General features: G+C 35.7%; 2 protein-coding genes across 2 annotated transcripts in view; one reads left to right on the top strand and one right to left on the bottom strand.

Moving 5' to 3' along the window:
• Positions 1-11,657, bottom strand: part of LOC112045593 (ran GTPase-activating protein 1) — a 14,840-nt gene extending 3,183 nt beyond the window's left edge. Inside the window, exons 1-10 of the mRNA XM_024081847.2 lie at positions 11,425-11,657; positions 10,017-10,204; positions 9,524-9,658; positions 7,844-7,996; positions 6,368-6,537; positions 4,645-4,744; positions 3,700-3,811; positions 2,502-2,597; positions 1,862-1,996; positions 286-395 (exon numbers count right to left, since the gene is read on the bottom strand). Of these exons, the coding sequence (XP_023937615.1) occupies positions 286-395; positions 1,862-1,996; positions 2,502-2,597; positions 3,700-3,811; positions 4,645-4,744; positions 6,368-6,537; positions 7,844-7,996; positions 9,524-9,658; positions 10,017-10,204; positions 11,425-11,533 (1,308 nt within the window). The 5' untranslated portion in view covers positions 11,534-11,657. The remainder of the gene's footprint in view (positions 1-285; positions 396-1,861; positions 1,997-2,501; positions 2,598-3,699; positions 3,812-4,644; positions 4,745-6,367; positions 6,538-7,843; positions 7,997-9,523; positions 9,659-10,016; positions 10,205-11,424) is intronic.
• Positions 11,658-15,894: 4,237 nt separating this feature from the next.
• The window catches only part of LOC112055970 (cytoplasmic aconitate hydratase), a 57,019-nt gene continuing 49,364 nt past the window's right edge, over positions 15,895-23,549 (top strand). The window contains exons 1-3 of the mRNA XM_052890303.1: positions 15,895-16,175; positions 18,724-18,819; positions 20,209-20,375. Coding sequence (XP_052746263.1) covers positions 16,169-16,175; positions 18,724-18,819; positions 20,209-20,375 — 270 coding nt within the window. The 5' untranslated portion in view covers positions 15,895-16,168. The remainder of the gene's footprint in view (positions 16,176-18,723; positions 18,820-20,208; positions 20,376-23,549) is intronic.

Raw genomic sequence — 23,549 nt, 5'->3', positions numbered from 1 at the left:
GGTCCATGTAATTTTATCTAGTTTCATACTGAGTTAGTATTTATTGGACCCTTGTACTGTAAATAAATGTTTACAATTTTCAGTTGTTGTTGTGTGTTTACAATTTTTTGTCGTAAAGTGATAATTTTGTTGTATGAAACTAAGCCGCAACGGAAGTTTCCATAGTTAGATATTACATAATTTTATTTTATTTTGGGGAATGCTAATATAGCTACAGAGGGTCCACCGGAACAGATTTAGACAGTGGTCTATACGATAATAAAGTTTGGGAACCTCTGGTCTAACCTGTAGATGCGAATCGATGACGTCAGCCGGATTGGAGCCGAGCTGTATCAGATTCTCTACAGTGGGGTTGCTCAGGAATTTGCCCACATCTGTGTCCACCTCCTCTATACCTGAGAAATATATTAAAAAAAATAAAGTCAAAATCCAAAAGCAAAAAAGTCCAGCAAGTAAGCCCTTAAGTCTGTCTCTGAATTTGGCACAGTTTGTGAGCCTCTGCACATTCTACTAATTACAATCTATACTAATATTATAAAGCTGAAGAGTTTGTTTGTTTGTTTGAACGCGCTAATCTCAGGAACTGGTCCGATTTGAAAAAATATTTCAGTGTTAGATAGCCCATTTATCGAGGAAGGCTATAGGCTATATATTATCCTCATATTCCTACGGGAACGGGAACCACGCGAGTGAAACCGCGCGGCGTCAGCTAGTAATATTATAAAGGCGAAAGTTTGTGTATATGTTCCTCCTTTACGCTGCGGCTACTGAAGCGATACGTCTGAAAGGAGATGATCCATTTCAGGTCCACTCTTGTACCCCGTATCATTAATATATTAAAAAAAATACAAGGGTTTAATTAAAATCTAAATAAATAATTTAATGAATCTAATTAAATGAAAAGAAATAAATAAAATTAAAACTCAAGTTTGAGACAAATCAAGATGGCGCCCATAGAGCAACTGTGACATGACAATTGACAGCAAACGTCAAATCGACTACTGCATTGAAAACGTCATCAATCCGCCATTATTATCCATATTATTGTTGCATTTCTTGGGAGAGAATGAATATAATTTCGAAAGAATTAAAGTAAAGCGATGCTAAATGATGAAGAGATATTAAAAACTATAGTCAAATCAATATTCCTGAAATTCACCCATTTATTGTAGAAACGCAGCATAAAAAATGATCCAGAATGAGTCTTAAGCAGCGTGGTGAAGCTGGTGAAACCCATTAAAAAAAACAAATATCACGCGTCTCCTTGACATCCGCATATACAAACATTTTTCATAATTTATATTCCAAAATTTAACAATAACAACAGTTACGTTAATTAATACTATAATTAATAATTCCCAATAAAAAGTACTCCATCTTATTCGATATTTAGTTTTCGTAAACAGTTTTTAAAATATTTAAAAACACAAGACGCCATTTTCCTTAAATCATATTGAAAATGCGACACTTCGTGTCGTACTGACCCGAGAATGTATTCGTTTTTGAATTTTGTATTTGGAACGGCTACGACACTGTCGGCGTCGTGTTGCGTGCACTCTATCTGCCTATTATTCTTTAACACTTTCAATGCGATACGAGGTCAATTGACCTCGTACATCTAGCGGCTTTAAGAGTTACGGGGTCGATGGACATCGTACAAAGTTCTATTACGGGGTCGAATGACCTCGTACAAAGTTTCAGTACGAGGTCAATAGACCTCGCACGCCCAGCGGTTTCAAGATTTACGGGGTCGATTGACCTCGTACACCGTTTTAGTACGAGGTCAAAAAACCTCGTACAGAAAATTCACGCCGCAGCGAACGTATTAATCTGTGGACCTAAATAAATAGATAACCCTTACCGCTCTGATCCAGGCTGATCTCCTTCCCCATATCGAGCGCCTCGTGCAGATGCTGTGCATCCTCAGTCGCACTGTCTTCATCTGTCTGAGCCTCCTCCTCCTCCTCCTCCTCATCAGACTCCGACCCTGACACATCTGTGAATAGACAGAATGAGAATCAGAATCGTTTATTTGCAAGAAACATTAAATTTAGTTATACAAATATGTTCTAATGAATTAGGTAACAATGTTTCACCATTAATAGCTACACAAATGTTTAATTAATAAAATTAAAATTATATAAGTTAAAATTAAATGACATTAAGTTTAAAAGAAATATAATTACAACTATTTTTTTGAAGTATCAGCAAATTACTCAAATCACTTTAATCACTTAATATAAGCAAATCACTTTTTAAGTTTTTCTTTAAGTGTATTTCTTTCTTTCTTTTTTCTTTCTTTCTTAGACAACATTTCATCACAAGATCCCTGAGTCCAACCATTCTAACAGGGTAGTTAACTCATATCACTCCATAGGTGTGGATTTTCATAGTCCTCCTAACAAGTTAGCCCGCTTCCATCTTAGACTGCATCATCACTTACCATCAGATGAGATTGTAGTCAAGGGCTAACTTATAAAGAATAAAAAAAAAAAACTCACACTCATCTTCGCTCCCCTCTCCGTCACTCAGCTCAGCGGACGCGCCGAGTTTGTTTTTCATCGTCTTTTTGTTCTCTGCACCTCCCAAACTATTCCCTGTAACAAAGTTAACACGTTCGCTGCGGTACGAGGTCAATTGACCTCGTACGTCTAGCTGTTTCAAGAGATACGGGGTCGATGGACCTCGTACCGCAATAAAAAGTTTTAGTACGAGGTCAATAAACCTCGTAACGCACCTGAGGAAAGTACAGAAAAATCAGTGCCGCAGCGAAGAGTTTGTTTGAACGCACTAATCTCAGGAACTACTGGTCCGATTTGAAAAATGCTTTCAGAGTTAGATAGCCCATTTATCGAGGAAGGCTATAATAATAATAATAAAGCCTTTTTATTGCAAAATCCTCAGTTATCTAGTATTAGTTAATGTTACTGTTTAACTTAAATCTAAATTATTTGGGATATGGACCCCATTTTGGGTATAGGCCTCCCCCAACCTTTTCCACCTTTCCCTGTCCTTGGCTTGGTCAATCCAATTTCTCCCCACCGCTTGAGCGATGTCTTCCCATCGCTGCTTCGATCGAGGAAGGCTATACGAGTATAATATCCCCGTATTCCTAAGGGCGTCAGCTAGTAAATAAGATAAAATTGTGATGAACATAATTTCAAGCGAACGGAGTCGCTAGTCGCTTTAAAATTTTTTTTTTTTTATTATTTAGTCTCTCATTATTCCTGCAATCTGTCTTGAGACACTCAGCGGGATTTTAAGTATTTGAATTAAGGCGTGTTTGGTGCGAAATCTAGTGATTTGCCCAAATATAATACTGTAGTGCCTATTTCATGACATCTTGTGGTGCTCGGTCTCTTGAGCCTTTTGAAAGTTGTACCAGGTTTCTTCATCATCAGGTTCCTTGCAAGTTGATTTGGAAGTTGATTTGGATGTTTACGAATACGTTTTTGGTATGTTTTCATTGAATGTGCAACTTCTGTGTTTATAGTTTTAATTTTTAGTTCACGATGCAGGCGATCATTTTTGATGTACCAACGAGCATTGGTAATGTGCAGCATTTTTGACTGGCACCGTGAGCTGCGCCATCTAGGTGCATTGTATGATATAACTTGTAGTTCGGGATTTTGAAATAGCTCTGAAAAAAAATGAGGGTATATATTTCTAACAACGGATGTTAAATAGTAAATTACTCACCTGCCAGTACAACCCTCGTTAGTCTGTCGCCGCTGTCCGGTAGAGAGGTCAGCGCGTCGACAACCTCCATGCAAGCCTCCCTCCCTATTTCGTTGTGGCTGAGGTCACATGACTGGAAGAGAAAAACATTTTCATATACAACCCGTTGACCTTTGCAACACGGAGGTTCGATCTCCGGCTGGTCCGATTGAGGTTTTCTTAATTGGTCCAGGTCTGGCTGGTGGGAGGCTTTGGCCGTGGCTAGTTACCACCCTACCGACAAAAACGTACCGCCAAGCGATTTAGCGTTCCGGTACGATGTCGTGTAGAAACCGAAAGGCAGTGTGGATTTTCATCGTCCTCCTAACAAGTTAGTCCGCTTCCGTCTTAGATTGCATCATCACTTACCATCAGGTGAGATTGTAATCAAGAACAAACTTGTAAAGAAAAAAAAACAGACCTCTTATAATAAAAGAACGCACAATCATGTAGAAATGGAGATGGTCCATTTCAGGTCCATTCTTGTACCCCGTATCATTAAAATTTAAAAAATACAAGGATCTTATTAAAATTTATTAAAGTGAATAAATGTAACTAAATAAAAAAAAAAAAAAAAATTAAACCCAAGTTTTTGAGTCATATCAAGATGGCGCCCTTAAAGCAACTATGACATGACAATTGACAGCAAACGTCAAATCGACTACTGCGTTGAAAACGTCATCAATCCGCCATTATTACCCATATTAGTGTTTCATTTCTTGGGAGATAATGAATATTATTTCGAAAGAATTAAACTAAATTCGTCGATTTGTTTATTCCGTAAAAATATATCCGTTTAAAAATATTATCGGACTGCTTGTAAATTATAAATAATAAAGGCCCATTTTGGGACATGTCCTTGAATGTGAACTAAATAGAGGGAGTCCTAAATGTAACCCAGAAGTGTACCCAGGAATTATCTCTCACCTCCAACAACGCAGAGTCTCTCAAACACTTGGCCAATGCTTTGGCGCCTGAGCTTTTTAACAGACAGTCCCCGAAGTTTATGGACTTCAGGTTTTTTAATCTGAAACAAAATTAAATGTTTTACTATTATAGTCAGTCGTGATAGCCCAGTGAATATGACCTCTGCCTGCGATTCTGGAGGATGTGAGTTCGGGTCCAGTCCGGGGCAACCTCAAACTTTTCAGTTGTGTGCATTTTGAGAAATTAATTATCACGTGTCTCAAACGGTGAAGGAAAACATCGCGAGGAAACTTGCATACCAGAGAATTTTCTCAATTCTCTGCATGTCTGCCAAAAAGTTAGCCCGCTTCCATCTCAGATTGCATCATCATCACCATAGGGTGATAACTCCCGAGCACCCTGTATATTACCTCGGCAGAGCGGCGGCGACAAAAATGGAATATTGTAGATTTATATCATAAGAAATGAACAATGTGTTAATTTGTTTTGCCATTAATCTGACAAATTATTCTTGGGCATGATTTTTGTGGAAAATAGCAAAAACATATTAAGATTCAAAATTCAAAATTCATTTATTTCAAGTAGGCTCAGTTTACAAGCACTTTTGACACGTCAGTTGACTATTTGTAAAGATTCTACCACCGGTTCGGAAGGCAGGTTCTGCTGAGAAGATACCGGCAAGAAACTCAACAGTTGCTCTTTTGAAAAAGTCATACAGTATTACAATTTACATTTGATAACAATTAAATTACAATTTCTTATAGTTTTATTTCCTGTGTGAAGGTGGAAGCTGATCCAATGGCCTCCAAGCACCTTTGTCGTTAAGGAACTCATCAATAGTGTAGTACCCTCGACTAAGTAAATGTTTTTTAACACATTGCTTAAAGTTGTGCATTGGCAAGTCCATTAAGTCCAGCGAGATTATTTCATAATATAGGGCACATTAAAAAAGTTCGTACATACTTCTACACAACATCGTACCGGAGCGTAAGTCGCTTGGCAATTGTGGAAACTGTCGAGCACCCTGTATATTACCTCGGCAGAACGACGGCGACTCTCTAACTTGTTAAGCGTAGGATGAAATCTACACCCCTTTCGGTTTCTACACGACATCGCATCGCTAAATCGCTATAGGGTGATAACTCCCGAGCACCCTGTATATTACCTTGTTAAGAGTAGGATGAAATCCACACCCCTTTCGGTTACTACACGACATCGCATCGCTAAATCGCTATAGGGTGATAACTCCCGAGCACCCTGTATATTACCTTGTTAAGAGTAGGATGAAATCCACACTCCTTTCGGTTACTACACAACATCGTACCGGAACACTAAATCGCTTGGCAATTGTGGTAACTCCCGAGCATCCTGTATATTACCTCGGCAGAGCGACGGCGACTCTCTAACTTGTTAAGCGTAGGATGAAATCTACACCCCTTTCGGTTTCTACACGATATCGCATCGCTAAATCGCTATAGGGTGATAACTCCCGAGCACCCTGTATATTACTTTGTTAAGAGTAGGATGAAATCCACACCCCTTTCGGTTTCTACACGACATCGCATCGCTAAATCGCTATAGGGTGATAACTCCCCAGCACCCTGTATATTACTTTGTTAAGAGTAGGATGAAATCCAAACTCCTTTCGGTTACTACACAACATCGTACCAGAACGCTGAAACACTTGGCAATTGTGATAACTCCCGAGCACCCTGTATATTACCTCGGCAGAGCGGCGGCGATGGCGGCAGCTCCCTTGGGCCCGACGGTGTTGTCGTTGAGGTTGAGGCATTTAAGGCCCGGGTTGCTTTTGAAGGCCTCCGACAGTGCCGTGATGCCCACGTGGTAGATACCGTTCTGAGGCATTGAGACCTCCTCCAAAGACCCCATCGACTGTTGGGGACAATATATTTATTATAATAATAATAAAAATAATAATAATTTATTTACCAAATTGTGGGTTACAAATAGATCTTACGATAATGGTATGATTTCCAACACAATTTACCGAGTAAGTCAGCGTGCAAATTTTTAGCAATATTTTACAATAGTACTTATATTATTAATTAGAAATTATTCACAAGAAAAAATATTTAATCCAAAAATTAGATATAAAGAATGAAAATAGCGACTGAGGAAAATATAAAATAAATCTCAAAATGATCGATAATACATTGAAGAACATATGTAATTTGATTTATCAGTAATTCAGCTAAAATTAAAAAAATCTTTCGTAGAGTAAAAACAATCAAAAATAACCACTCGTGTAATTTACGTTTAAATGCAGGAAAAGTCAATTCTGTGATCGAACTTGGAACTTTATTATATATTTGAATTGCCATACAAAAGGCATTTCTTTTAAACAGAATTTCTTTTATTTCTTTTTATTTCTTTTATTTATTTTTAAGAAAAATCAACAGCGTTACCAGGAATCTTAGACCATTAAAAAGAAAGGACCTGTCTCGTAAACCGTTACCCCTCTGTCAAAGATTGCTACAGAATCGATGTTTCATTGTTGTAATCGTTTTCGTCGTGTAAAGAGCTCCCTAAAAATGCCGGTTTGTGTAGTTGAATGGTATAAAAAACGGCCAAAAACTTGTAGTTTAGTAAAAGATGGAGTAACGTTTCATTTAGTAAGTATTTCTACTATAATTTTATCAAATTTTGTTATAAAAACGATTTCTAAAAAGAATAGATTCTTTTGACGGAACAGCAAAAAATGGAACATTCTATGTATATATTCTGTGGATAGTCTAAGCGATGTGTTGGTTAGTCTGCGTAAAATTATGCGTGTGTATTGCGAGTCAATTATATAGTTGTGTGTAGTGTATGGACACAGAATATACTTAATGGTGTTAAATGTTTTCATTGTGTGAGTTTACCTCGTCCCCCTCAAAAAACAACAGACTTTTGTTGGTGAATTTGGGTGCGAAACAGGTCCATTCTTTTTAATGGTCTAACATTGTGTTTTTTTTTTTTTTTTATTTTCAGTTTATTTAATTTCTATCGTGCAATCAGCTGCATCAGCTATAAGCAAATTGCTTGAGAGTACTTTATGGCATGTGCAGCTGACCTTCCATTGAGGGTCATGCTGGCTAATTTACTTTGTTATTGATTTTTTGTCTAACATTGTTAATTATGATTTTACTGTATGTCCTTTGTGTATAAAGTATATTTGCTTTTCTCCATTCGTATATACCTGGAACACATTGGCCAATGCCTTGGCTCCATCGTTCTCCAAGCGGTTCCGTCCAGCCACGAACACCCTGAGGTGACGGGGACGGGCTGACAGTGCTTTAGCCAGCAGCTTGCCTCCGGTGATGCCCAGGCCGTTGTTATTCAAGTGGAGCTCCTGGAATTTTTTTTTATTTATTTATTCCATTATATATAATAATTACATGATAAAAATTAAAAGGTGCAGACATAACTTGTTGAAGTTTTTCTGTGCACCCTTCGCCGTTGACAATACTGTAATTCTGTAATTAAATCTACTACTATATAATACTATAATACTAATCTACTATGAACTTAAATCCACCAGGTGGACTGACGACATCAAGCGAGTCGCAGGGATTCGCTGGATGCAGGTGGCTCAGTATCGTGATGTTTGGAAGTCCTTACAAAAGGCCTATGTCCTGCAGTGGACGTCCATTGGCTGATATGATGATGATGATGATGATGAACTTAAAGAAATAATTAAAAATTAGCAAGAGAAATCTACATACTTTTACAATTAAAACTACACATAATACATAAAAACACTACGTTTAACTTAAAGACAATAATTAGAAACAAAATGTAAACAAAAACAGAAATTAAAGGATGAAGATAAAAATATTTGTTGTCAACAGAATTCACATAGTAAAAGTACAAAAATATGTAATGATTTTAATTATTGTCTATAATAAATAAAGCTTGAGTCAACTATTATTGTTCCGATAGTTGTTTCAGTCAATGGTCTTATAGCGAAAAGCTTCGACCAACACCATAAGAAGCTTTCGCTTAACTGTTGGATCAAGAGTCGGATACAAAAGGCAGTGATTCTTGAGACGGCGCGTATTGTGAGGAGGTTCCTCACTCTGGAGCCCTGAACACCGGTTGCTTGGACACTCAAATGTCCCGCAGCGGGAGGGTGCTAATGTTTTGTATTTTTTACTTATATTGTTAAAAATTTAAAAAAAAGAAGAAATAAATAAATGAGAGAAATACAAAAAGCGGAAATACTCGATTGTTTGTTTTTTTTATTATTTACAAGTTAGCCCTTGACTGCAATCTCACCTGGTGGTAAGTGATGATGCAGTCTAAGATAGAAGCGGGCTGACTTGTTAGGAGGAGGATAAAATCCACACCTCTTCCGGTTTCTACATGGCATCGTACCGGAATGCTAAATCATTACCATTATAATGATACATACTTGCCATGATAATGGTACTTATGTACTTGCCATAATAGTGGTACTTAGTTGCCATGATAATGGCATTAGTTGCCATGATAATGGTACATACTTGCCATGATAATGGTACTTAGTTGCCATGATAATGGTACATACTTGCAATGATAATGGTACTTATTTGCCATGATAGTGGTACTTAGTTGCCATGATAATGGTACTTAGTTGCCATGATAATGGAACTTAGTTGCCATGATAATGGTACTTAGTTGCCATGATAATGGTACATACTTGCCATGATAATGGTACTTAGTTGCCATGATAATGGTACATACTTGCAATGATAATGGTACTTAGTTGCCATGATAGTGGTACTTAGTTGCCATGATAATGGTACTTAGTTGCCATGATAATGGTACTTAGTTGCCATTAAAACGGTACATACTTGTCATGATAATGGCACTTAGTTGCTATGATAATGGTACTTACTTGCAACTGTGAGCAGACATCACTCTGCAACAGCTTGGCCAGTCCCTCCACTCCGATGGGTCCGAACGCATTGTCACTGAGGTCCAGCACTTTGAGCCGTGCGCCCGCTTCTATCATGCCATCTCCGAGGGCACTCTGCAAATGTTTTTAAATTAGACAGCTTCCGTTTGGTATATGCTGTGGACTTGCAAGAAGGAGGTCCTGGGTTCGGTCCCCGGCAGGCCCAATTGAGATTTTCTAAATTGGTCCACGTCTGACTGGTGGAAGGTTTCGGCCGTGGCTAGTTACCACCCTACCGACGAAGACGTACTGCCAAACAATTTAGCGTTCCGGTACAAGGGATTTTCATCCTACTCCTAACCAGCCAGACCTGGACCAATTAATCAACTCAATTGGATCAGCCGGGAATCAAACCCAGCATCTGTGTCTTATAAATCCTATGTGCATGCCATTGCTCTAAGGAAGCCATTAAAATGATGATGTTAAACGTTACCAGTGCTGGAGGTATTTCAGTCTTCATTCTCCCAGTGAACATGTCAGAGAAGCTCGCAGTCTTCAGCTCGGGGTGGCGGGCGAGAGCTCTAGATATTGCCTGCGCTGCCGCCACACCCAGCGTGTTGCCAGTTAGCGTGAGGTACTGAAGGTCGGGACATGCATTTATAGCGTCTATTATTGGTTGTGCTGAAACAGAAAAGCTAAATTAAAAATATGTTGTAAGCGGGGATGTTACGGAGCTTCGACTCCAGCTTCTGTTAAGACAGAACTTCCTATTAATATTACACCTTTGGTTCCAACTTCAGCGACAATTTTCAAGTCCCAAGGTGCTGGAATGGTGACCCCGCACCAGAAAGCACAGTGTTAGTGTACCCCTCACTAGGTGAACCGAAGACATCAAGAGAGTTGCAGGATCTTCCTGCAATTCTCTTCCTCCAACTCTCTGGTGGCTTGAGACAAGCAAGGATTCAATTTGACAGTAACATTACAAAATGATCTGCCATTTATTGAATTCATTTGTTACAAAAAATTTGATAAATACAGAACCGCTTGACCATGTATGGCATTCACATAAACCATCTACTAGGTAGTCCGAAAGAAGCCTAAACATTTGGTTTGGATAGGTGAGACCGTTCTTGAGTAATAAAATTACAACAAAAGTGGCATTGATTTTTATATAATACTAGCAGATGCTATTTTTTTTTTAAATATAATATGGCCTATAGCCTTCCTCGACAAATGGGCTATCTATCACTGAAAGTATTTTTCAAATCGGACCAGTAGTTCCTGAGATTAGCGCGTTCAATCAAACAAACAAACAAAAAAACAAACTCTTGAGCTTTATAATATTTGTATAGATTTAAAAAAGAAATAAAATTGAAAATTTTATGAATAAACAATAAATAAGTTAAAACAACATGCTTTCTACCTTCATTTCTAATTTGTTTGATGGTAAACAGTACTTACTCATAGAGTATAGCTTTAGTACAGGTACTCCATGATCCAACCTAGGATTCGAACCCAGAACCGCGAGATTCAAAGACACTTAGTCTAACCACTGTACCCAATGGGTTACATACTGTTAACAATACTAACCTGTGTCTAAGCAACAAAAAACTTCAGTTTATGTTATGTTTAATAAAATATTTCTGTATTATTAAACATTATTTAAACACAGCAAAATAAAACGCACCGTTTACATTCAATTAACAGTATTAAAATCTATTAAATGACTCTATAGAAGCTAAATAACACACCGTCATAGGTTATGTTTACTATAACGTTTTTATATTACAAAACACTAATTCAACACTACAACAAACACAGATCATACCATTTAAACACATTTAAACACATACCACAAAACAGTAGAAAAGCTTTTTAGAAAAGCTAATTAACAAACTAACCATCTTTTTCAGTATCCAGTTTCAGAGATTTTCCTGAGAAGTCGACGCCACTCACAGTTCGGTTTGGTTCGTTTAATGCTTTGGATAGTGAATTTAAATCGATAGACATGTTGACAAAATATAATAAGATTGTTTAGTAATGTAATATGATTGTTTTTCAATGTTTTGAAAATTAAGACAACAATAACGGCTTTTTTAATTTTCGGCTTTCCCACCACAGATCACTATAGACTACAGTGTTACCAACTCCCAAAAATATTTATCCCTAAAGTTTGTGTCAATGAAAAAATCGCCTTAATGAGTTGTCCTAATTGAAGTTGTCCCCCTAAAAAATATAAAGGAGATCATTCATTTTGGGCCCTTTTTGAAAGTGCCGGCCAACGAAAAAAAATGGCATGAATTGTTAGAACTAGTCATTTGGAGTAATAGTTAATATGGCATGAAAGTTGTAGGAGGACTCTGAACCAAGTTATACAGGTTCGACGATTCGTTATTTCCATACATTTTGTCAATTTTCAAAAGTGCCCGCTAAGAAAAAAAACTGGTACGTATCGTTGGAAATATCCATTTGGAGCAATAGTTACTACGGCTCAAATGTTGTAGGACTGCACTGAACCAAGTTATACAGGTTCGATAACTCGTCACTTCTATACATTTTACTGAGTTTTGTAAGTGCCCGCAAACAAAATAAATCATACGTATCGTTATAACTAGCCATTTGCAGCAATAGTTACTATGGCATAAACATTGTAGTATAGCTTTGTGTCGAGTTATACAGTTTCGATGATTCGTCCAATATATTTAATTTATTGATTTTTTAAAGTACCGTTTAACAAAAGTATGATACTTATGGTTAAAACTGCCCATTTGGAGTAATAGTTAGTGTAACACAAATGTTGCAAGATTGTTCTGAACCAAGATATACAGGTTCGATGTCTCGCCACTTTAATGTATTTGATGGAGTTTTGTAAGTAACAAAGTAAATGCTATTTATCGTTATAACTAGGCATTTTCAATAATAGTTACTTGGCATAAACGTTGTAGTATAGATCCGAATCAAGTTATACTGTTTAGATGATTCGTCAAATCTACATGGATTTGACGAATCATCTAAACAGTATAACTTTTACTGATTTTTTATAGTACCGTTCACCTAAAATATGGTACCTAACGTTAAAAGTAATTAGGAGCAATAGTTAGTAACACGTTGCACACGTTTCAGAAAAATTCTAGTTCTGAAACAAGTTATATAACTTTCATTCATTGATTTCCGAAAAAGTTTGAAAACATAAAAGCAATAATAAAATATAGAAATAATGATTCTAAGCATTTGCACAAATTCAACATTATGGTGCAAATGTAACTAAAAATCGTGTTATTGTATTGCATTGAGAGAAATAAAAACGTTTTATGAAGTTCTTCAAGTAATGGTAATTTTGGTTTACAAGCTTGAATAACATAACAAATACACGCACAACGGCCAATCACATGGCCAAGTGCAGAAACGGTCCAGAAGGAAGAACATAACAAATAATGATGACACAGCTCTTACACCATGATGACATTTATTTCATATTATTAGTTGAGTATTCATCATTATTACCGATTTAATGTTCCTCATTACATTAAGATATCAACAAAAACATAAGTAACGAGTCATCGAACGCAAATAACTTGGATCAGAGCAATCATACAATGTTTCTGTCATACCTACCAACTAACTGTATTGCTTAAATCGATAAAATGCATAGAAATTAAGAATCATTGAACTTGTATAACATAGCTCAAAGCAGGCCTACAACGTTTGTACTTTACTAACTATTACTCTCCGTTCCTATTACAGCCTGTTCTAATGATACGTACCATTTTTATGGTTGGCACTTAAAAATCAAGGAAATGTATGGATATTACAAATAGTCAGACCTGTATAAATTAGATCAGAGCATTTATACAACGTGTCTGCCATACTAACTGACAAAGTATGTCTAAATGATCAGTTAAAATGATACCTGTAAGAATTTTTATTGGCAGGCACCTTTTAAAATCAATAAAATGTATGGAGATGACATGCAATTTAACCTGTATAACTTGGTTTGGAGCAATCCTACAACATTCGTGTCATACTAACTATTGCCACAAATGACCAGTTTAAACGATACGTATCATTAATATTGTCGGTGGGCACTAACAAAACTCAATAATTTTATTGATATATAAGTGACGAGACATCGAACCTTTCTAGCTTGGTTCAGACCAAACCTACAGCATTCGTGACATACTAAATATTACTCCAAATAGGCAGTTCTGACGATAAGTGCAGTGATAAGTTTTTTTTAAAACGGCACTTTGAAAATCAATAAAACATATGGATTTGACGAATCATCGAAACTGCATAACTGGACACAGAGCTATACTAAAATGTTAATGCCATAGTAACTATTGCTGCAAATGCTAGATACAACAATACGTATTATTTATATTGTAGGTGGTCACTTACAAAACTCAAAAAATATGTATAAAAGTGACGAGTCATTGAACCTGTATAACTTGATTCAGAGCAATCTTACAACATTTGTGCCATACTAATTATTGTTCCAAATGGACAGTTCTAACGATACGTATCAGTTTTTTTTCGTAGCGGGCACTTTTGAAAATTGACAAAATGTATGGAAATAACGATTCGTCGAACCTGTATAACTTGGTTCGGAGCCACCTGACAACTTTTATGGCATATTAGCTATTGCTCCAAATAGCTAATTCTGACGAGTCGTGCCATTTTTTTTCGTTGGCCGGCACTTTCAAAAAGAGCCCAAAAATGTATGGAGCGTGAATGATCTCCTTTATAATGATTTAGATATAATATGCTCTAATATGTTTCAAAAATCTTTATTTAATTTTAAAATATTACGTCTTCATCTGAAGATTCGGATTTTTTGAAATCATACTTGTTGACATTTTTTTTATTGGATAAAATTGCCGCCAGTCGCTAGAGTGGTTGTAGAATTACGTATTATATTTCATTATAAGTCGCAAGATCAAGAAAGAAACATTGATATTATCAATTTAAAAATACATATTAAAGAGTCAAAAAAAATCCCTGAAAATACCCCTAGAAATTTCAGACCCCTAAATAAATCCCATCTCACTTATTTATTCCCTAAATCTGGGGGGAAAACCCCTAAGTTGGGAACCCTGATAGACTAGAAATTTCCCACAAATAACACAGCACAGCACAGACTAACAGTGACAAATGACAATGACAATTTAATGTCAAAAATAAAGCTTTTTAGTCAAGGCAAGGTCAACACTGATAAAGATTAAATAAATATGCCTAAGATTTTACAGATTTTGACAGAATTTGACAGATTAATAGATATCCTAAAATCTATATAGATAAAAGAAAGTCGTGTTAGTTACTCCACTTATAACTCAAGAACGGCTAAACCGATTTAGCTGAAAATTGGCAGGGAGGTAGTTTAGAGCCAGGAGAAGGACATAGGATACTTTTTACTTTTTTTTACGGGTAGGGTAGGGTAGGGTAGGGTAGGGGTAGGGGTAGGGTAGGGGTAGGTTAGGGGTAGGGTAGGGGTAGGGTAGAGGTAGTTGAAAGTTTACATCGAGTTTCACGCGGACAATGTCGCGGGCGTCCGCTAGTATACATATAAACGCGAAAGTTTGTGTGGATGTTTGGATCTTAGACCATTACAGGTACAGAGCTCAGACCAATTATAGAAGGACCTGTATCGCACTCACAGTCACAAACAAAATTGTCTGTCATTTTCTGAAGAAAACGAGCTTAGATTTGGTATATATTTTATACTAAAGTACGGTTTTTGCCCTTTTTTTACAAAAAGGTATTTTTACGGAGCTTTTTAACCGACGAACACGATTACAACTATTAAAGATCGATTCTATAGGGACAGTTTTTATACTCGCATTAGATCGTTGATCATATATTTTGACAGAAAAGTAATGTCTAGCGAGGCAGGTCCTATACAATAATTGGTCTGAGGTACAGAGCCACTACCTCAACAAAGTACAAACCTATTATCTATGTATCTAAGGTACAAACCATCACAAAAAAACGTGTGGATTGACTCGTCATGGGTTTGCTCATCGATCTTTACTCTGTACCGACCACAGATCACTATAGAGTACCGACTGATCGAACTAAGATAATAATCGAGTACGAACTATTTTTGGGCGGTAGGTCCAAAAATTGTTCGTACTCGAATAAACTAACAAAGAAGTCCGAACTATAATCTATTTATCTGTGAATGATCTGTGGACATGACTTTTGTGTTTGTGATTTGACAATAGACATGTCATTTCGACTACAGAGATTACGAACTACGACCACATACTTACTTCTACTCTTTGACGACCACTGTCAGTGCATTATATATCCCTACTTTAGTCTGTTTTGTGACCACTGATCACTGATCATCTGTAGCCACTGGCCATTATCTTTTTAGCCGTTTGTGGTGGCCATCTGTGGGAAACTAAGATCCAAGAGATTTGTAATTTTGTAGGAAAATTAAGAAATCACAGCAAGTCTTTTTTTTTTAGCCGTGTTTGAGCGTGTCTATCAGCTGATTTCTTGGAAAAACGCTAACCTTTTACCAAGTTCCAAGTTCATAATTTAATATTATAAATTCAAATTCACTGTGTCTTACAAACTACAACATTACCTATTTTAATATAATAATTTAGCTAGGACTACGTGACTTCGCAGCCGAACACCATGGCAGGTGCGTATTTACTATTTTTTTTTCTATTTTCAAATTTCGAACACGAAAAGGTTGTTTTTAAGTAATAATCCTCTAAAATATTTTCTTGATAATCTTATCAGAATTATATGATGTTTTTGAAGACTATTTATCTTTAGAACATATAACAGAAAACTTAACATTCAAATGTTGATTACTGTAGAGACTGTTTAATAAACATGTATGTACTCCTAACCTTTGATCTTATTTATGTGTTTGATATTGAAAACGTTAAGTAATTGACACCAAAAAGTACTTTCAAGGTTATTAACACTTTAGATTGAACAACACTTATTGGGTTTTTTTCATAGTCATTTCCTGTTATTTAAAATTCATTGAATATTATTCTATAGTTTATGAATACTTTTAATAATTTTTGTGTTATAGTTATCATCTTTGGCTTGGTGAATAACTTGTTTAAGAGCTACCCCAGACATCCAATGCATGTTGGCTGACTCAATCGCAGAGTAAACTTATATGTAAATTGTCCAACTAATAAATTGGACACTGATTTTTTCAGAATCCCAGTTCCTTTTCAATAAGGCATAATTAAAAATTGTCCAACTAAATTGTATGTCTATAGGCGCTCTAATATGATGCACATTGTGTCCTAGATAAGAAAAAGCAATTTTATTTGTACTATTTCTATAGATTACTCTCTTTATGTCTGAAGTTGGGAACTAGTGGTGTCAAGATAGCCTAAGTGTGTCTTGAAATCATCAGTGTAACTGGGTGCAACACTCACTCTTCCACTCACTCACATGACACACACTCTTCCCATTGACCTATGAGAGTGAGGGAAGGGAATTTCAAGAGTGATGGTTGTGTACTTCTTTTACATTGACTATGGTCATCTTCCTCAAATACAAATCCAAGAGTAATAAAGACAAAATGTATGCTATGCATACACAGAATAAAGAATGAACAGAATGAGTCTCTACAAGCAGTGGGGTGAAGCCGGTGGAACCTATAAAAACAAACTTCAGGAGTGTCCTTGACATCTGTCTATACAAACTTTTTCATAATTTGTATTTGTAAATTTAACACTAATTTAATTAAAATTAATATAATAATCAATAAAAAAATTATCTTATGTTATAATAGCTTATGTCTTATTTATTTACTTCTTGAGAACAGTTTTTAAAACATTTAAAAACATATGACTCCATTTTTTTTGAATAATATTGAAAATTACTGAAGCAACCATTTGTGTCATACTGACTCAAGAATGTATTGAATTTTGTATTTGGAGAGGCTACAACATTGTTGTGTTCTGTATGCTCCATCCATTATTATTGATTAATCTGTGATTGTATTCTGACTAGAAAAATATAATAAATGAAGGAATTAATTATTCTACTACCTAAGTTTGCAATGTAAAAACAACCTCAAACTATTTTTTATTGAATCAGGCCACCTCATAGTGATGTAAAAATGTTAGTTACTTTTAACAGCACAACAATGCACATTAAAAAATACATTTTCCTTAACTTTATGGTTTTGTTAATTTTAACTGTCATACTTAATGACAATAGTATTTAGTAATCTATTTCTCTATGGTAATATTTTTGAACAAATATGCCAAAATGGACATGTTATTTGATTAGAACAATAAAATCTGTTGGTTTAATAAAGACATTTACTAACAGGAAATATTTTATTAATATAAAATTCCTCAGTATTACAAGTTACAGTTATAGCAGTAAGGCATGTAAGGTTTTATGTTGACTATATTTCATAAAAATGCATCACTTGCATCATTCAGAGTTGGAAAGTTTGTTTGTCAATCTTGTTTATGAGACCATCTAAAGCAGTGATTCCCAAAGTGGTCTATATCAACCCCTAAGAGTCTATGACAGACTGCAAGGGGTCTATGTCAGCGAAAAAAAATTTGGGGGTCCAATCCACGATAGTGGATCATAACACATACACTGATAGCACCTATTTTTTACATCATATTATCTTATAATATCAAAACATATACATTATTTTACAGCCAAGCCGTGATAGCCCAGTGGATATGACGTCTGCCTCCAATTCTGGAGGGTGTGGGTTCGAATCCGGTCCAGGGCATGCACCTCCAACTTTTCAGTTGTGTGCATTTTAAGAAATTAAATATCACGTGTCTCAATCGGTGAAGGAAAACATCGTGAGGAAACCCCCATACCAGAGAATTATCTTTAATTCTGTGCATGTGTGAAGTCTGCCAATCCGCATTGGGCCAGCGTGGTGGACTATTGGACCTACCCCTCTCATTCTGAGAGGAGACTCGAGCTCAGCAGTGAGCCGAATATGGGTTGATGACGACGACATTATTTTAAAAGTAACTATGAAGTAAAAAAAATATTATATATATTTATAGAATTGTGTAAGTGGTAGGATACAGAAAATCAATATCAAATAACACGGAAAAATATGGCAAGGGGTCTACGACACAAAAAATCTCTACCACGCGATGGACCCGGCACCCGTACAATGAATCCATGGAATGCTAAGATATTCGTCTCATGACAAATTCCATTTGTTCCAGCATCCAGCAATCCGTATGACAAACTACTGAAGACCCTGAGCATCAATGGGAAATCCTTTAAATATTATGATATTGGTTTACTTGGTGATAAATATGGTAAGATTTACTATTATTTTTTTAATTTATCTCGTGTCTTAATATATATAAAGTTAGCTAACCAAGCTTCGCTGAGAATCAACTTTTTTATTTGCGAAAATCCTTGATTCTGTTAACCAGATGTTTTTTTCACTGTTGATTAATTAATTTACAATTTAACAGTCACAATGTCCTACAAATTGCGTGGTACATTATCTCGTTGCGACGCTCAGAAATTTTCATTTCCTGGAACCAGAATAAGGAGATGCCCGTGTCCATAGCTGGGCACCGTTAATCAAATAGTTAACTTCGTTAATCGTTAATCCGCTACAAAAAAAGTTAGCTTCGTTAAACGTTAAATCGTTACATTTCGGAAAAATTAACGCAAGTTAACGTTAATCGTTAATCCGTTAATATGACTGTGTAAATCGTTGCGTGAGATCGCCATTGGAAAAATGAGGATGAGCATTGATGGGATGGGGAAAAGTGCCATAATTTATTTTTTGATGATTGATATCTATAATTTTAAGATAATTATACTAATTTGTTGATTGTTTTGGAAATATAAATAAATAACCTTTCAAAAATAGAAATCGTTTATGTATAGTGTTTAATATTTAAAATATAAATGAATCAAATCAAAAGTTTTTCGCGCCGAGCCGCGATGCCGCGCGGTAAATAGTAGGCACTGGATTAACGATTAACGGACTTCAACATTTACATTTTTAAAAGTTCCGTTAACATTTTTAAAAGTTAACTTAAAAGTTAATCAAAATGTTAACTTCGTTAATTAACGATTAACGGATTAACGAGTTAATGCCCAGCTATGCCCGTGTCACAATGTTAGTTGTCATTAGTCCTCTGATTTCTATTCTCTACAAGTTGTTACTACAATCTTACTTGATCTAAATTATTAACATGAAAATCCACACCCCTTTCGGTTTCTACACGACATCGTACCGGAACGCTACATCGCTTTGTACGTCTTTGGCGGTAAGATGATAACTAGCGACGACTCTTACCAGCCAAAATTCTCAGAAACGGTTTGACAGATTTTATGAATACTTTTGTGTTTATTCAGTTCGGAGATTGGTTCTTATGTAACCACCTCTGCTTTTGATTTGGAGGGTATAGATTCGAATCCGGTCCGGGGCATACATCTACAACTTTTCAGTTGTGTGCATTTTAAGAAATATCACGTATCTCAAACGGTGAAGGAAAACATCGTGAGGAAACCTGCATACCAGAGGATTTTGTTAATTCCCTGTGTGTGTGAAGTCTGCCAATCCGCATTGGGCCAGCGTGGTGGACTATTGGCCTAACCCCTCACATTCTGAAAGGAGACTCGTGTTTAACAGTGAGCCGAATATGGGTTGCTAATGATGATGATGAAGAACTTGTATATTTCAGAGCGTCTACCCTTCAGCATCAGGGTACTCCTGGAGTCGTGCGTGAGGAACTGCGATAACTTCCAGGTGCTGGAGAAGGATGTGAACAATGTCCTCAACTGGGAATCGAACCAGAACGTCGATGGCGGTGTGGAGATAGCGTTCAAACCAGCCCGCGTCATATTACAGGTATAGAAAACAGCATGTGTGTGTATGTGAGTTCACAAGGGACATATTTTTTTTTAATTCTTTACAAGTTAGCCCTTGACTGCAATCTCACCTGATGCTAAGTGATGATGCAGTCTAAGATGGAATGACTGCATCATCACTTACCATCAGGTAAGATAGTAGTCAACGGCTAACTTGTAAAGTATAAAAAAAGTTGTTTTTTTGCTATAATAATTATACAAATTAACAGCCACAATGTCCTACAAATTGCGTGGTAAATCTCGTTCCGACGCTCTGACATTTTTATTTCCTGGTAACTCAGTTGGCTACCAGAATAAAGAATTTTCGTAATAAAAAAAGTTGATAGTCTCATAGAGATGAAGATACTCACGTAAAATTAACTTGATAGTAAACAATGCATCATCATTATCAACCCATATTCGGCTCACTGCTGAGCTTGAGTCCCTCTCAAATGAGAGGGGTTAGGCCAATAGTCCACCACGCTGGCCCAATGCGGATTGGCAGACTTCACAGACGCAGAGAATTAAGAAAATTCTCTGGTATGCAGGTTTCCTCACGATGTTTTCCTTCACCGTTTGAGACACGTGATATTTAAATTCTTAATATGCACACAACTGAAAAGTTGGAGGTGCATGCCCCGGACCGGATTCGAACCCACAAAAAATGCATACAAATAGATAATAATTGAAAATTTTATTAAAATTTCTTGGAAGAAATTGTCAGTATTTCATAGCCCGACAAAGGTCTCGAACCTTGGACTACTCAGAACTACTGGAACTGAAGCCATATAGGCTAACCACGCGACAGTTAAATACTCAAATATTACAACCATCATTTACATATAGCCTAATCTTTTCATTATCTTAGACCAAGGTGAGATAATGTTGGTAACAAGATTTTGATTAGATCTCTTTACTTATAAAACTGTCGACAGAAATAAATGGAACAAATCTTACGTAATGATATTTTTTTTACTGACTTCTAAAACGGAGAAGGTTATCAAATAATAATAATAATAATAAAATTCTTTATTCGGCTGAAAAAAAAATTAAAAACAAGAAGAAATTACAAACTAATACTAACAGAGCTTACAAGCTACTTAAAGATACCTACTTAAATTACAAAGTTCCTCTGTCTGTTTATTTATTTAAGCCTTTACAATCTAAATTACAGTTAAATTTATTACAGTTAAATTTCATCCCACTGCTGGGCAAAGGCCTCCCCCTTCCTCTTCCATTGTGTCCTTTCCATTGCTGATCGGGTCCAGTATGTCCCTTCAAAGGCATCCTCTGTCTGTACTTAGTATAATCTATACTTCTATACTAATATTATAAAGAGGTAAAGTTTGTAAGTTTGTAAGTTTGTAAGTTTGTCACATTTTTTAAATGGGGTAATCTTCGGAACTACTGGTCCGATTTTAAAAATTCTTTCACCAGTAGAATGCTACATTATCGGGGAGTGCTATAGGCTATATTTTATATTGGTATCATATATATTAGCCGAGTTATCACAGTTTTTGTCATACAGGTCGGACCGAAAATCCTCTTAGGCAGACTTATTCGCATGCGCTGCCTTAACCATTGTGTAAAATTGAAATTAATGTATGGAGGCTTTATGTATCTTTAAAAGTTCTACAAAAAAGTCCGCGACACCATATACCTATCTTCTATACATTAGCAGATATAGTACCTTTTGTGTTTTAAAAATTATTAATTTTATATACTTAGGTTTGCGTCATTATTTATGCTACTTAACTTAAATCCTTATCAAAATAAATTATTTAATAATCACAAGGATGTTATGGAGATAAGATTTGCCCTTTATAGTATGTTAATTAGTTAAATAGTTTCGGAGATAATACAAAATTTCTAAAAGGCGGAATGCCGCTTATGTTTAAGCGCCAACCGCCAAATTAAGTTGAACCTTCCTCTATAGGTTTCTACGTATTTTATAGGGATCAGCATTTTTGGTTACTAAACTCTATGTAGGCGTTTTATCCATTTACCAATAGATGGCGTTGAGCAAAAACACCATATTTTTGTACGGCGCTAGGGAGATTTATGCCGACTACATGATGATCGAAATTGATTGTTCATACATTGGTGTTGGTGGCAAAGAATTTACTTAGATTTTGGCAAGTCGATGTTAATTGTTAATGATTTATTTGATTATGTTCTACTTCTAGGCACGTACCACGTAGGTAGTTAAAGTCAGCTAGGTAGTGAAGGTACTGTTTGTCTGACTCTGTCTATTTACGTATTTGCTTTTTAGATTTAGAAATAGAGTTAGAGATTAGAGACATACTTTAAGTTTTAATTTATAGTTTAGAATTTTAGATACGTCGTACTTTCTTTGTTTAGGTTCAGGACCAGGTTCAGGTAATCAGGTTTAAACTTTAAATTCAAATAAATAATTTGTAATTTTATTTTATTCGTTTCGTTTAGACTTTCGACTTTCGTCATACGTATTTCGTGTAATTAGTTATTATTTCGTTTTATGGTATTATTGCGATTGTTGTGTATATAAATTAATTAAAACTTAGTAAGTGTAATTATAGTGTTTTGTGTTAACTTAATTTTGTAAAAGATATACATACGTAGTCTATACTATCTATACTAATATTATAAAGAGGTAAAGTTTGTAAGTTTGTCACATTTTTTAAATGGGGTAATCTTCGGAACTACTGGTCCGATTTTAAAAATTCTTTCACCAGTAGAATGCTACATTATCGGGGAGTGCTATAGGCTATATTTTATATTGGTATCATATATATTAGCCGAGTTATCACAGTTTTTGTCATACAGGTCGGACTGAAAATCCTCTTATACAGACTTATTCGCATGCGCTGCCTTAACTATTGTGTAAAATTGAAATTAATATATGGAGACTTTATGTATCTTTAAAAGTTCTACAAAAAAGTCCGCGACACCATATATCTATCTTCTATATATTAGCTGATATATAGAAGAAAAAAGGCCTTTTGTGTTTTAAAAATTATTAATTTTATATACTTAGGTTTACGTCATTATTTATACAACTAAACTTTAATCCTTATTAAAATAAATTATTTAATAATCACAAGGGTATTATGGAGATAAGATTTGCCCTTTACAGTATGTTAATTACTTAAATAGTTTCGGAGATAATACAAAATTTCTAAAAGACGCAGAAATT

This window comes from Bicyclus anynana, chromosome 27, assembly GCF_947172395.1.
Source record: "Bicyclus anynana chromosome 27, ilBicAnyn1.1, whole genome shotgun sequence".
In the NCBI taxonomy this organism is placed as follows: domain Eukaryota; kingdom Metazoa; phylum Arthropoda; class Insecta; order Lepidoptera; family Nymphalidae; genus Bicyclus; species Bicyclus anynana.
The sequence above is the reverse complement of the archived record's forward strand: the minus strand, read 5'-3'. Positions and strand labels throughout refer to the sequence as shown.